The sequence below is a fragment of the Cannabis sativa genome, chromosome 1 (assembly GCF_029168945.1).
Source record: "Cannabis sativa cultivar Pink pepper isolate KNU-18-1 chromosome 1, ASM2916894v1, whole genome shotgun sequence".
NCBI lineage: Eukaryota > Viridiplantae > Streptophyta > Magnoliopsida > Rosales > Cannabaceae > Cannabis > Cannabis sativa.
In genome coordinates, this window is record NC_083601.1 from 68,178,759 (window position 1) to 68,194,859 (window position 16,101).

At 32.6% G+C, this 16,101-nt stretch overlaps 1 protein-coding gene across 1 annotated transcript; it reads left to right on the forward strand.

Moving 5' to 3' along the window:
- Window positions 1-12,514: 12,514 nt before the first annotated feature.
- LOC133033684 (uncharacterized) lies at window positions 12,515-16,097 on the forward strand. The gene is made up of 5 exons (XM_061108713.1): window positions 12,515-12,918; window positions 13,008-14,425; window positions 14,517-14,743; window positions 14,825-14,948; window positions 15,039-16,097. Exons 2-5 carry the CDS (start codon window positions 14,183-14,185, stop codon window positions 15,564-15,566), a joined length of 1,122 nt encoding a protein of 373 aa, XP_060964696.1. The 5' UTR covers window positions 12,515-12,918; window positions 13,008-14,182; the 3' UTR covers window positions 15,567-16,097.
- Window positions 16,098-16,101: the final 4 nt, after the last annotated feature.

The window sequence follows — 16,101 nt, forward strand, 5'->3', positions numbered from 1 at the left end:
GGAACCCAAAAAAAAAAAGGTTTTAAAAATTGTAGGGGCAGGTTCGTGTGCAACCTGATTACACACTAGGTCGGGTTCGAGGTTAGAGAAATTGAACATTTTTGAAACTCAAGTTGCACCCCGGACCTGCCCAAAACCAGGATACAATATTAATTTTAAAAAAACACATGTTTTTCTAACCTAATAATACTTACTCTTCAGCCGAACCCCAAAAAAGTCTAAAATATAAAAGTGGATTTTACAAAAAAATACTGAATTTTGGGCAAAGTTTACAATTCAACTGTCACACGATATTTTGTACAATTTTTTTTTTTTTATTATAAAATGATCGTAAAATAACAAAATAGAACAATTAAAACAATAGTGGAACAACTAAAAAATAATTGTGGAACAACACTGAAAACTTAACACAGTACACAGTATAAAACTTACAAAGTACTTTTGAAAAAAAAATACAGTATTTTTGAACAAAAATTCTGCCCCACAGTAAAAAAGTTAAAAATTTCAGTATGTGGTGTAAAAATTCAAAAAATAAAACCGTAATTCCATCCCCAAATCCCATCCCCCCACCCCAGATCCCTCTTTCCCTCATTTTTCCATTTTGTCATCTCTCCCTCTATCTAACATTCTCATTGGTGGCCCAGCAAGCCACACGCACGACGTCGACCATCACTGGCCTCCTCCTCACCTTAGGTACGTTTGTGTGTGTGTGTGTGTGTATGTGTTTTTTTTTAATTATGTCCATATCTCTTTCTCGTATTTTCTCAATTTTTTTTTCTATTCCTCTCCAAGGTCCAGGGTGAGTTCCGCCCTCTCACTACAAAAAATTGATACTTTTAGTGATATTTTTTAATTCCAATATAATTTTTTTGTGACTAAATGTGACTTTTAGCCACAATAAAATGTTACTTGTGACTAAAACATAGTATTTAGTTATAAGTTGTCACTAACTTAATTTTAGTCACAATAAGTTTTGTGACTAAAAATACATTCAGTCACAACAAATTGTAATTTTTGTGACTAACGCTTTTAGCCACGAACTTTTTAATCACAACATAAAAATACTAATTTATAATTAGTCACAATTTTTTTTAACTTTCAGTCACAAATTTTGTTGTAACTATAAGTAAGATTTTTTGTAGTGTCTCTTTGGCGTCACCACTCCAGCGCCTCCAACACCCACAAGAGCTTCAACAGCCAGCCAACCATGGTAAAAAAAATATATATAATATTTGTTGGCCCAACCCAACTTGAAATTCGATCCTAACCCACCCAGACCATCCCAACCCACCTGAAAACCCACAATCTTGAATAGGCGTGTTCAGTACACACTTCTTCCACATCCAAAACCCAAAAAACTCAAAACCCGTAAAACCCACTCGATGAACCGCCCTACTTCATACAAATACTATGTCCATTAACTATAAATAATAATATGAACTAAAACGGCAAACAACTATTCATTAACTCATATTTTAATGAAATAATTAAAACGTTAATGTAAGCCCAAAATGAAAATTTAATATTTTTTTTTTCATCAAACAACTATTAATTCATCAACTCATAAACGTTAAGATTAAAATCTAACATTTTTTTTTCTACAAGGCATCTCATTACCATGTAAAAAATACTTTAATAGCACCGAAGAAAAAAAAAAGAATCGTCACTTGGATTTTTGGTTGTTGTAGTATCACATCTTCCAGATGAAAAATGTAGAAGGAAATAAAGCATGAGTTCGAATGATGGAATATGTAGGACTAGCTAGTCTTTTTTTTTAAAAGAAAAGAAAAAAACTATAAATTTGGTGGATTGTATTGAGAAGAAAAATATTTATCAAACTTGTGGGGTTTATTCTCTATATTATGTACTCTTTCAACAATCAATACCATTTTTTTTTTTTTTGATTTAAATTTTTTTTTTTGATTTAAGCGTTTATATATTACAACATGTTTTACTTGGACTTGAACCCAGGACCTCCAACACTCACACACTCACCTATGGCCACTTGAACTAGCCTAGCTCAAGTGGTTAATCAATACCAATCTTAATTATTAATTAAGTTGAATAAATAAAACTGAAAAGGTTTATCTGATGCGATCGTATATATATGTATTATTGTATGTTTAGTCAAAGTTTGAAGTCTTCCACTTACATGGTAGAAGGTGGGGTATGTATTAATTAAATTTGTGGAAAAAATGAAAATCTTTATTGGATACTTTATTGCAGTCTTCGATCAACCATAGAAAAATATTTGAGTATCGGATTGGTTGCATTGCATTTAGAAAAGTAGTATAAAAGTTGTTAGATGAGCGGGACAGAATATTTTTGCACATGATTGATACATATTGTTTACTAATATTTATATATTTGATATATTTCATTAGAAGGGTATTTTCTTTTAATATTTATAATTATTATACATATAAACCTAATAAAAAAAAGTAACCGTAGAGTACTTTATTTAATAATTTTATTATTATCGCACTTGTTAAGTACTAATTAAATTCGTTAATTGTCAACTCAAAAATACGTGGTGATATATTTCTTTAGTTTATTTAATACATAGTCTAATTATATATCCTTACGTGTTTTTGAATTGATATTAAATGACTAAAAAATACTATAATTATAATAAAATTGTAAAATAAAATACTTTTATTATCACTTATTTTTATTAAGATCATATGTATGTAATAATTGTAAATTTTAAAGAAGTTTCACAGTAAATATCTCTTATTAGAAGCATGTGTATTCTGCCCATAAGTTTTCTTTTTTCTTTCTTTAGTTCTACCACTTATTTAATATGATGTTATATTATAAGACTTTTGTAGAAGCTTGTATATACAAAATTAATTAATAGTAATGTGATGTTTGTTTGACTACAACATTAAAAATCACAGCTAATTGGTGGCGTAAAGCTAGCTAGGAATGATAAAAGAGCTGGCTTCCAAGTTCCAACGATATGAATGAACTTTATTGATTTATGGTTTCATTTCATATTTATAAACAACTTTATTAGTTCAATTCAAAAGCCTATATATAAAAGATGACAAGCTTGAATAAGACAACTACCACAAAGTAAGTCGTGAAAGGAAATAGAAAGGAACATCTCGTTTATTAAATTTGAATAGATTTGATCAATAATATCACTTCTTTTTCTTTTTCTAATACACAAAATAAATTAATCATATCCACATAGCACTCTTAATCATTTTTTTACTCTATTTTTTTAATTTTTACTTTTTTTTTTTTATTTTACATCAATTTTTTATATTACACTATATAACAATTTTTTTATTCCATCCTCTACATCAAATAAAATATTTTAATTTTATATATTTAATTACTTAAATTAAAAGAAAAATTGCTTTTCAAAAAAAAAATAAATAAAAATTACAAAAAATATTAAAAAGTAATTAATAGGAAGAGTAAATAACAAAAAATAATTATTTTTAAAAAAATATATAAAAAAGCTTTCAAGCTTCTCTACATGTAGAGATATTTAAATAATTTTCATTTTAAAGAATTGGTTTGAAACAAATCTAGTTGAGCTAAGACGAATTAGGCTGGGGATTAGAGCTCATTTAACTTAAGGACCTAAAAGAATATTCTCCTTTTAAAATTATATTTATTTTTTAGTATTTTTTAAAAATATTATAAATATTTTAACTAAAGTTCAATAATTTTTATTTTCTTAAAATCTACCAAATCTCATGACCGAGCTTCTTAAGAGTCGATAGAGCTATTTATTATCTATAATTTATCTATAATCTATAACATATATATAAACATGAATGAGTGTTTTGGTTTTGGTTCAACTATTTTGTCTTTTTGTGGTTTCTTTTTGTGGTTTATTTTTTTTTTTTTCTTTTCTTTTCTTTTTGAAGTTTTTGCACCAGGGAACCTAATTTTGCATTTATTTACGGATTTGGCCTCGCTTTAAATAATACGGTTTTATACCGTTTTTTTTTTCAATTTTTTTATGCCACGTATACCGTTTGATGTGTTATAGTTTTTGTCCATATCTGATACGTGTAATACACGTTTATAGGGATATAGCTAGATATGCCTTTTTCAGTTAGTCCCAATCAGTCACGATCATTTCCTTTTTTTTCTTTAATCTTCTCTCTCTCTCTCTCTCTCTCTCTCTCTCTCTCTCTCTCTCTCTCTCTCTCTCTCTCTCTCTCTCTCTCTCTCTCTCTCTCTCTCTCTCTCTCTCTCTCTCTCTCTCTCTCTCTCTCTCATTGTTCAGTTTCAAAACGTTTTTTGCTTAACCAGTCACGATCTAAGACGGTTTATTTTCTCAAGGTTCTATATATTTTGAATTGATCAAGTAAGAGTTCTTTATGTTTCTTCATTCACTACTACAATATTAGCCTTTAGAGGCAGTTTTTTCAACCCTATTTATAAAAAGGGAAGCTAAAGGGTGTGAAAATACCCGCTATGTTCGAAATTGACATTTAGAGGCGGTTTTTTGATAAAAACCGTAGGTATAAAATTGTATTATACCATTTAGAGGCGGTTGGAAATTTTTTTTTTTTCGAACTACCCTATGGCGTCGGTTCTGTATAGAACCGACGGCATAGGGTACACAGTCTGCTGACACGTGTACCCTATGCCGTCATAGGAACCGACGCCATAGGGTCGATCAGAGTATATCTTTGCTCGACCTTCCTTCTTCCTCCCCACTTCACTCAGCAACCCAGAAAATAAAAAACCAGAGACCCCATTTTCTCAGCCAAAACCCTCGCCTCCACCACCTTCTCCCCACCCTATCTCCCTCATTTCTCAACCATTTCAGCCCATTTTTTTTTTTAAAATCCTCCATTTTCGATACTTAATAACATACACCTAAAAAGTTTTGATTTTTTAGCCTCTAAAAGTGTCATCCGAACCCAAATAGTAAATTTTGGGTGTGAAATCCGGCCACCCATTTTTGTTGAGAAATTGTTCAATCTCAACCTCGTTTAAGGTATAAATATTGTTTCTATTCTTATTGTATTATGTATATTGTTTTATTTTTTGTTTTTGTAAATTATTATTTGAGTTTTTTTATTTTATTAGTAATATTATTGTGTTTTATGTGTATAGTGTCGGGATTTTTTACGGTGGTCGTCGGATTGCGGTTATTAGGTAATAATTTATACCACAATGTATAGTATATATATGTATTTGTATATTTTATGGAATATTTGTATATAATGTGTGTATATATTGTGTGTGTATATAGTGTGTGTATATTTTTTATGAAAATAAATTTTGTAATTGTATTTTATATATTTTTTGCAATATATATTTATTGTGAATAAAATGACATTGGAGGGATTTCATTAGTTTCAAAAAAAAAATTAGTTTAGAAATAAAAATTTTAAAATGGAATTAGTGTGTGATATAATTTTATTTTTTTGAGATAATAGTGTGAGATATAATTGATTATATATATGTATGTATAATTTAGTAACTAAGTAACTTGTTACAATTTTGTATAACTAGTTATAAGTTATGAAATAATTAATTTTGTAATTTCGTTGTATTTCTTTATATTATAGGGGTTCGACATAATTTTGTGTGTAGCGTATTTGGGCTTGCAATTATAGGTATATACTTTTACTAACTTTTTCTTAATATATAATTAATTATCAATGCATGTTAGTTGAGTTTGAATATCTTAAATATTCATCCGTAGTGAAGTAGGTTCTGCGAATACATGTACTGCGGTCGGATGGGTGGATTAATTTTGTATTGTTTATTTGTTTTGTTTGTTATTTTAGGCACTTGTAAAATTTTTGGGAACGTCCAATTACAGCCGTTATGCTGCCGAAATTTCGGTAGAATTAGGATAAATCTTACTAAAACCATTCATAATATAGTTAAGGCAATAGGAATTAGCAAACCAAGAACTGACCCAGATGATGTTGATAGAGGATTAAGGGGCAAAGGGACAATGGTGACAGTGTCCAAGCTTGAACTAGATCAAGCTCAATTAGTCGTGATGAACAATAACGCAGAGGTTCAACCATATATAACGTAAGTACCTTTTGTTTGATTAACATTACTTAAGTCACGATGAACAATAACTTGATTTATCTTACTTGTTTTACAGTGACCATATGGAGTCATACAATCAATGGTTCCAAGAAATCAAAAAAATAAACAAAAATGGGTTGCAGACCAACATCGTCAAACTTTCATTGGGTGGTTAAGGAATACCATTATAGCAAAGTTGAACGAACCGAATCATGGAGTATCTGATGTGTTGAGTCGTATTGCCCTTGGACCAACTTTTGCGGTTGCAAAGCATGAAGCGTACATTGTAAGGGGTAAACGTTTTCATACAAAGTCAAGAGATGATGCTCGAGAGGTTCAAAATAGTGGTATACGTATCGTCGCAGAAACTATGCACTTTGCAAGTGCAAAAGATAGAAACCCTGTTTTAGGTACTATGACGTATTACGGGGTCATTGAAGAAATATGGGAGCTCAATTATTTTGCGTTCCGAATTCCACTTTTTAAGTGTTCTTGGGTTGACAACAACGTTGGAGTAAAAACCGACGAGCTTGGTTTTACTTTGGTTGATTTAAGTAAGAGAGGAAGCAAGAATGATCCATTCATCATGGCTAGCCAAGCAGCTCAAGTTTTTTACATTTCTGATCCGGCTAATGATAAATGGTCTATTGTTTTATCGACACCAGAGAGGAGGTTCTTAGAGACTGAAGAGGATGAGGAGAATGCTGACTTATGTTACGATGACTTCATTGTTGGACAACCAATTCATGAGCAACTCATGGGAATTGATCGTAACATTGAGGAAGACGACGCTGAATACATTAGAAATGATATCAATGAGGGAATATGGGTCAATTGTGATTCAGGCAAACATAAACAAAAAAAGAAAAGAAAACGTGTCTAATTGGTAACTTGATATATAGCTTTTAATATTTGAATGGTCCTGAATACTTAACAATTTGTTTATGCTTTTAATATTTCATATACATTACTTGTTATATATGTAGCTAACTTTGAAGTTTGTTTGTTAATGGTGTAGACATGGCGAACTCAGAATCAGGATCTGATTCGGGAGCAGAAAATGAGTGTCCAACCACAATACCTACACGAGGGCCGACGCAAATGAATGAAATATCCAAACTAATGGATCAGGGCAAAAGAGTGGCCCTCGAAGTTAATGATAAAGGTCAATACCGTGGAAAAAGCTACGCGAAGCTCGTATCCACTACGGGAGTCGGATGTCGGCAGACAATAGGGTTGGCTTATAAAAACTGGAAAGAAGTCAACCAGACTCTGAAAAATAAAGTTTGGAAAGACATTCAGGTAAGCTATTATTTGTTAGAATTTTGATTTGTTTTTCTATTACTCCAAATGTTGACTCTAACCGTGTTTGTTTTCCTTCAAAATAGACGGGGTTCATTGTGCCGGACACCTTCAAACATGATTGTCTCATCCTAGCTGGGAAGTTAATGAAAGACTTCAAGAATAGGATGACAAAAGACATCATAATGCCCGCGTTGAAAGAGAATGATCTGGGACGACTGGCACAAGTCCCTGAAAAGCACCCGGAGATCGACGCTGCTGATTGGTGCAAATTTGTTGAAAGTCGACTAACTCCCGAATTTCTGGTACGCTAATTATATTAACACTAAGATAAACTCTTAAATACAAGTACATGTATCTAATGTATTTTTTTGGCATTGTAGGAATTGAGTAAGGTGCAACGTGAACGTTCCTCAAAAATTCAATCCAGACATCGAAGTGGTCGGAGTGGAATGGTGAACGTACGGGAAGCTGTGGTAAGTAATACTTAAAATTTAATGTGCTATAATGTGCTATAATGTGCTATACAATTTAATTGGTACTCATTTCATTGTTATAACGTTATGTAGAAAAAGGACCTCGAAGTTGCAGATCCTCCCCGCCACCGTGTTTGGATTAAATCTCGCACCAAGAGTAGAAAACTTGTCACTGATTACGACAAGGAAATTGCCGAGAAGATAGTAAGTATATATTAATCCTTAATTGAGTTCTACTCATGAGTTAGTGTATATAATTCATATACTAATTGCTTGAATATATGCGTGCATTAGGCTCAATTAGAGGAGAAGCTTAGTCAGGGACAAATTCAGGTCCGGGGCCAAAACGATATCCTCACGCAGCGCTCGGGACACCGCAGCATCCCGGACGTGTCGTGGCTGCTGGGTATGCTATTACTTCAAATGTTATTTATTTAGTTACACAAATGAAATCGTTGCTAATTTGCATTTTATGATTTGTAGGTTCCTGACCAGGGCATCTCAACTGTTCGGCAGGAAGAAAAGGGAAGTGTCTGATGTTGTGGCTCGGCAAGCGAAGGAGATTGAAAAATTAAAAGCCGAAGTCCAATCCCTTAAGCAGCAGAGGAACGCTGCCGAACAAGAGGAAGAAGGAGAGGTGGCTGGTGAGGCGTATGTTCCACAACCATACGCTCCTCAGGATGAGGTACAACCACAAATTTATGCTGAGGAGTTCATTTCCCTCAACGACCAAGGTATCCTATACAATTTTGAGGACCATGCGGCCCTTAATCAGACAGTACATCTCTGCTCTGACAACATCGACAATATTGTGGCCCAAGGGTATTTGTACGAGCATGTGGGTACGATCAAAGTTCACTGCCAGGATTACGATGATTCACATGCTCGGATCATGGTTACGGAAATCCTGCAAGAGGACGCTGAAATCCCAGTCCCAATTGAAGAGTGCAGATATGTTAGGGACGTGTACCAGATGTTCCTTCCTTGGCCTAAACACTTAATTTTAACAACCGAGGTAACTTCTCAACTGAAATTAATTATTAATGATTAGTGGAGTTTGAATATCTTCAATATTCATCCGTAGTGAAGTAGGTTCTGCGAATATATGTGCTGCGGTGGGATGGATGAACAAACTACTGTTATATATGTGTTATTTGTCGTTATACAGCCATGTTCAAAATTTTTGGGTTCATTCAATTACAACCGTTATGCTGCCGAAATTTCGGTAGAATTTAGATAAAATTTGATATATATATTATGTTCTGTTTTGTTTAGGGTCCACTCGCTCAACCGCCCTCAAGACGTGATGCGTCAAAGGGGAAAGCTCCGATGCTTTCTCCACAAGGCCGTGGTGCACGGGAAGATGACTTGTTCACGGAAGAGAAGATGGCGTTGATCCCTAATTCGCTAAAATGGATGATTCATGAATTCCTAAGGCTCAAAGATAAATGTGATATAATCACAATTCCTGTCCCCCGAGCATTCATTGCACCGCGTACCCAGATCACGTTATCTGGAGAGGATTTGCAGCAGGTTGCTACGTGTGACTACATCGGCAACTGTGGAATGTCGTTTGGAATGATGTATACTCTTCTTTAATCTAATTAACCTTATATCAAATTATAGTTAAATTATTATAAGGCACTAACACTTTTTTTGGCAGGCACATATGGGAGAGCATCAACGGTCTGAGAAAAATTTTCAAGTTTTACGACCCAGAGCTTCTCACAGTGCATGGGATCAACGATGAAGAACAGAGTCAGTCTTTTGACGATGCGGCAAGACGATTGGCTAATTGGTTATCATTAATGAACAACAACCACCAAATGTTCTTTATTCCTTGGAATATCGGGTAAACTTTATTAAATTCTTTAGTGCTAATTGTTCATTTCTATATTATGTCTTCAAATTATTTTTATACTATCTTACTTATAGTCCAATATAATTTTCTAGGATGCATTGGACGCTAGTGGTGGTTGCGCCAGGGAAAATTATCCATTTAAACCCTGTAAAAGGCCGCCCAATTCCCGAAGAAATAGAACAAATGATCGGAAGGTAATAATTTAATGACTTCTTATGTAACGAATTTAAATTAACTAACGAATTGAAATGCTAATATAATTTTCCTAAACAGGGCATTCATGTATATAGGGGACGCACATCAGTATCTTGGCCCGTGGCAAGGAATTTCACAAGCAAACTGTCCAAGACAACCTAAAAGCCAAGAATGCGGTTTTTATGTTTTGAAATATATCACTGACATCGTCGCACGTGCCAACCCCAACCGTTACATACAAGATCAAAAAGCTGTAAGTTTTAATTATTGATCATAGTATATAAATTTTATAATAACAAATATATAATATACATATACATAAACTAATATAAATTTTTAATTTTTTTAACGAGTTTGGTGGTAAGAAGCAATACGATCCAAAAACGTAATTGTTACCACTTTACAGCGAAAGTGGATCGAACAATTGATGGCGGTGATTCACGGTGACGATTGAGGTTCAAAGGACGAAGAATTTTTCTTCATTATGTTATTTTTATAGATTAACTTGTAATTAGATTTATTAACTTATTAATATTTTTAACTAATTTTACATGTTTGTGTAATATTTAATTACTTTTATGAAATCAAATTATGTTTTTACCCAAATTTAATTACTATTTAATTTAAAATGTAATTAATATATAATTAAATTAAATAAATATGTAATTAATATATAATTAAATTAAATAAATATGTAATTAATATATAATTAAATTAAATAAATATGTAATTTAAAATTTAAATAAATATGTAATTTAAATTAAATAAAATAATATATAAATTAATAAATATAAAATTAAAATAATATATAAAATTATTAAATATATAATTAAAATGAAATTAAAATTATATAATTAAATAAAAAAAAATTTGAAAAAACTGAAAATCGCTTGCTTTTGGCGTCGGTTGATAAAGCCCCTATGGCGTCGGTTATTAGCTAATAACCGACGCCATAGGTACCCCTATGGCGTCGGTTATAAGCTGGTACCTATGGCGTCGGTTCATATAAACCCTTTAGCGTCGCCCTGATCAGCGTCGGTAGCGAATTTCGCGAAAACCGACGCTGAAAGGGCTTAAAAACCGCCTCTAAAGGGTGTTTTTGTAGTAGTGATTTCTTTTTTATTTTTTTCTTTCTGTTCTTCTTCTTTAAGTTTTTCGAAATAGAACTGATTTTTAGGGTTCGCTTTTGTGATCTGTAAGAGTTTGAATGTGGTGGTATGGCGATTACGAGAAGTTCGATTTCTCCATCACCGTCTGGTTCGAAAAGAAAAGATGTTGGTGATGAAGAAGGCAATGTGAGGAAAATGTCTTTGGGTGATGATAAGAGTGATGATTCTGTGAGCAGGGATGTTGTGAATGAGAGGAGGAGTAAGAAGAGTAACGATCATGTGTCTAAGGATGTTGTGAATGAGAAGAGTAAGAAAATTAACGAGAAGGTTGCTGAGAGTGTGAAGAAGAGTTCAGTGAGTTCTTTGGCGAAGAAAAAGAGTCGTGTGCCTGATATTGCTCCTGATGATCGTAAATCGAAGAAGTTAAAGTTGAAGAGTGTGGCAGAGGTTGATGAAGGAGATCTAGAATCTGAGGATGAAAGTAGTATTGCGATTCCTTCGAAAGCCAAGGTTAGTTTGGTGTTTTTTTAGTGAAGATGTGTTGTTTTTTATTTTTATTAGTTGATCAGTGACTGTTTTGTTTGTATTTTTTATTGTTATCATTTTTTTTTTGTTATTTTAGACTTTTTATAGGGGTCTGTTTTGATGTTTGGAGGTTGAGATGTTTGTTTTTTGTTTTTTTTAAAGGTTTTTTGTTTAGAATCTTTTTAGGTTTTTTTTTGGATGTTGTTATATGTTGTGTTGGAAAGTTTCTATTTAGTTTCTTTTTGTATATTAGAGTGTTTATAGTGTATTTGTAAGTGTTTTAAGTTTTGCTGAATTTTATTTGATATGGAAAAAATGGGAACCGTTGTGTTTTTTGGGTTGGTTTCTTGTTCTGTTAAGGCAGTTAGTAGGGGGATTTAAGGTTTTGTTAAAGCTGGAGTGTTGGGTCTCAACTAGTTAAGTTGTAACAAAAGAGTTCATTATGACATTATGTTTTAAACTGTTCATGTGTTTTATGCGGTGTAAGTGTCTATTGTGTTGCTTTTTTTGTGATTTTTAATGGTTATATGGTACACGATTATGTTGCAGTTGTGGGAATTTTACTTGAAGCCAAAGGAAAGATTTTGTGGTAAAATCATATTCTGGGCTCATAATGATGATGTTTTAGTAGATATTAGAGCAAAATTGACTGAGAAGCAGCGTGCTATGTTTGTTGCAACTTGTTTTGGGCATTTATTGGATATTCAGTCTTATAAATTGCAGCATCAGATTTTTCACACTGCATTGAATAGGGAAGTCCATCAACCAAATTCGAAAGAGATGTGGTTCGATTTTGGTCATGATAGGGTTCGTTTTGGTTTAGGGGAGTTTGCTGTTATTAGTGGTTTGTTGTGTAAGGGTGATATTGATATGATGAAGTATGTTGGGAAGGGAGATGTGTTTGTAGACAAGTACTTTAGTGATATGACTGTGACTCATGGAGCCGTTAAGCAGCATTTTCTGAGTAGTACTTTTAAAGATGATGACTTTGCAGTTAGGATGGCGGTGTTGTATTTGGTTACTAAACTTGTTAAGTAAACCTCCAGATAAACATGTTAGTATTGAGTTGTTACATTTGGTAGGTTCGGGTGAGTTTGATAGTTTCCCATGGGGCAAGGTTGTTTATGATACTACATTGTACTATTTGAGGCTTGGTTTGAAAGGTAAGAAGGGTGCTAAATTGAAAGCACTTGCTAAGGCAAAAGGAATTGATAAGAAGGGGAGTGATTCAAATTGTAAAACTTACAAATTGGCTGGGTTTCCTTTCATCTTCCAAGTTTGGTTGTATGAGGTTATTCCTCTTTTTAGAAGTTAAAACATTTGTACTTTTGACCCTTCTTCAACATATAGGGTGTGTATGTGGTCCAGTGCGAAAGAAGTTACTTCAAGTGAGGTAGAGAGGAAAATCTACTTGTCATCTAAGGTATGGTTGCTTTTTTTTATTATGTTGTTTTGTTTTGTGTGTTTTTTTTCATTATCTATTTTTTGAGTTATGTTTTGTTTGTATTTCAGCTTTCAGTTACTCCTGTGTTTCCTTCTGCTGAGGAGAATGAGAAATTTGATCTTACTGGATTTAATTTTTCTTATTTTTCATTGTCTGATGATGATTTTGAGAGTGTGAAAGTACCTAAGAGGCAGTTAGACAAGGGTGAGTTTTCAGGTGTTAAGGAAAAAGTTACTGTTGGGGGTCCTATGTTTGATGATGTTAAACATTATGTGATGCGTATTATCAATAAGCAATCTGAGATTGGGAGTTCTTTGAAGGAGTTGAGGAAGGATATTGATGATAAGTTTGTTCAATTTGAGAGTAAAATGAAGGCTCACATTGATTCTAAAATTGAAGAGGGTTTGGTTTTGTATTTGGATAAGAAGTTTTCAGATTTAAATGATGTATTGGAGGGCTTGAAAGATTGTGTTACTAGTCAGGTAAAGTTCATTTCCTTTATTATTATTTTTTTATTTTTTAATTTTTGTGTGTTTTTATTTTAATGTTTTGTTATTTATTAATATTTGTTTTAGAGGTATGATGATCAAAATAGTGGTGATGGGAGTGATGATAGTGGTGGTGCGGAAGATGATGGAAGTGACGGCGGTGATGGCGGTGATGGCGGTGATGACTGTGATGGTGGTGATGGCAGTGATGACAGTGGTGATGGTGGTGATGGGGACGATGATAAATCTGATTCTGGGAAACTTGATGATATTGATGTGGAAAATGAGGTACTGATAGATTACTTTTTGAGTTTTTATGTTGGTTTTTTATTTTATTTTAGTATATAATATAATGTTTAGTTTCCATTCTAATAATTTTTCAATTTTTATTTTGTTTGTAATTTGTATAATTTTTTTCATACGTGTTTGTCATTGTAGGATGATGGTGAGGGTAATGGTGCAGCTGTTGATGATTTGGGTGGTGTTAAAGATGATGGTGCTGAAGTTTATAAGGTGTTTTTATATATATTTTTTTAAAATGTATTATTATTTGTGTTTTTAGGTTTTATTATATATTTGTATCTTTTTGCTGTCTTTTTTCAGGAAATAAGACAAATATCAGATGCTATTGTTAATGAAGTTGCCGATCAGGCTGGTGATCAAGGTGCTGAGGATTGCATGGATAAGGTTTTATTTTTTATTTATTTTTGTTTTATTATGCTTTTGTATTTTGTTTTGTTGATTTAGTAACTAATATGCTGCTTTTTCAAGTTGGTAATAATCGTCCAAGTTTTGATATTATGGGTTCCTTGTTGGCCCAGTCTGAAAATGTTGAAGATTTGTTGGAAGATAAAAAAATTGTTGGGGATGACAATGTTATAGAAGCATCTAAAAGGGATAGTGAGAGCACTGACGATGGTATTACATCTGCTGAGATGTTAATTATATCAGAGAAAGTGGATGCTGTTTGTCATGATTATGAGTTGAAGAAGAGTATGGTATGATTTGTATATATTTATGTATGATTAATTTTTTAATTATTTTTTAATTTATTTTGATTTTTTGTTTTGGGTTTTCATATTATTGTAGGAAAAATCCAAAGTTATTGATTTGGGTAGTGCTGGTACCCCAAGGGATTTGCAAGGTGTTATTAGAATTGACTTTGGGGATTCGTCCGGAAAATCTGTTAAGATTGGTGAAACAAAGTATTTGAAAGGTCTACACCCTTTCAATTCTGAGTTGCTTGATCCACCGCATTGTCTTCAACAAGATTCATTTGATGAGTGGTTTCTTGATGGCTTTAATGACCAGAATAAGTATTGTTTTTTTTTTACATAACTTTTTTTGTTTGATGTTTATCTGTATATGGATATTCACTAATCTGTTACTTTTAATAGGAAGAAGAAGTTTGTTAGAGGAAAGAACATGTTGGATGCACCTTTGGATTTCTCAATTGATTCTGTTAGTGATAAATGGTGGTTTTATGATCTATTGACGCCTGGGAGATGTTTGTCTGACTCTGTGAGTGTTTTTATATATATTTTTGTATCTTTTTTTATTGTTTGTATGTTTTTTTGTTGTTGTCTATAATTTATATAATTTTTTTTTCAGCATTTGGATGTTATATTTTACTACTTGAGAAAGAAACTGAAGTATGATCCTCGGGTTACTGTTTCTGCAACTACGACAGATTTTAATTTTTACAACAAGGTGGTTGAGTTGTATGAAAACTTTGTGAAGTCTAAGAAAAATATTGATTCTGTGCCTACGAGTAATATGGTAATTGAGTATATGGAGGGGTATTGTATGTATGCTAATACTCGGTGGTTATTTGTTGATTATGTTTTGATATATGTTCATGTCAAAGATGATCAACATTGGGTTTTAGTTGTTTTTGATATAAAGAATAGGTGTCTCAATGTCTATAATTCAATGTGGTCGAAAAGAGATGGTGACAAGATGACAGGATTGTATATCTGGCCTCTTGTTGTTATGTTGCCAATATGTTTGCATTTGATGGACTTCTATAATCGAAGGGAGGATATTGACCGGAGCAAAGGTTGGTTTAGAGGGAAGAAAGACAGTGAGAAGCTTGATGTGTTTACTGTGACTAATCTGCCTCAGCAATTGGATAAGTAAGTGTATGTTTTTTTTTTGTTTTTATGTTCTAGTTTGTATATTTTTATTTAATTTGTTTTTTTTTCTTTTTTGTTTGTTGCAGTGATTGTGGGTTGTTTGTTGCTAAGTATGCTGAGTTTTTTATCCACGGTGCGATTGATTTACTTCCAAATCCATTAGATGTGAAGTTCTTTAGAAACAAGCTTGATGTGGATCTGTATGTTCATGCTAAGAAGAAGGAGATCAATGGGTACGAGTCTGAATCTGAGTTTCCTGGGAGGATTGGAAGAAGTGGACAGAAATGAAGGCTTAGGTTTAGAAGTGGACAGATTGGAAAATGCATAGTAACTTTTTTGGATTGTTTGTAAATAGTTACAATATAGTAACTCTTTTGGATATTTTTAGTATCTTTTTGTGTTTCTAAGACTAAGTACGATTTGTTGTTATTTTTTGCCTTATACTGGATATAGGCAAAGTATTATGTTGGCTATATATTTTGGATTTTTAGTGTGATATTTTTGTTGAAGTTTATAATGTTTTGTTGTATGTATGTTGA

Excerpts from the sequence above, each read along its gene's own strand:
- LOC133033684 (XM_061108713.1), top strand. The coding sequence starts at position 14,183 with ATGCTGCTTTTTCAAGTTGGTAATAATCGTCCAAGTTTTGATATTATG. Across the intron at positions 14,426-14,516 it reads ATGAGTTGAAGAAGAGTATG|GAAAAATCCAAAGTTATTGA; the intron begins GTATGATTTGTA and ends ATATTATTGTAG. Across the intron at positions 14,949-15,038 it reads GGAGATGTTTGTCTGACTCT|CATTTGGATGTTATATTTTA; the intron begins GTGAGTGTTTTT and ends TTTTTTTTTCAG.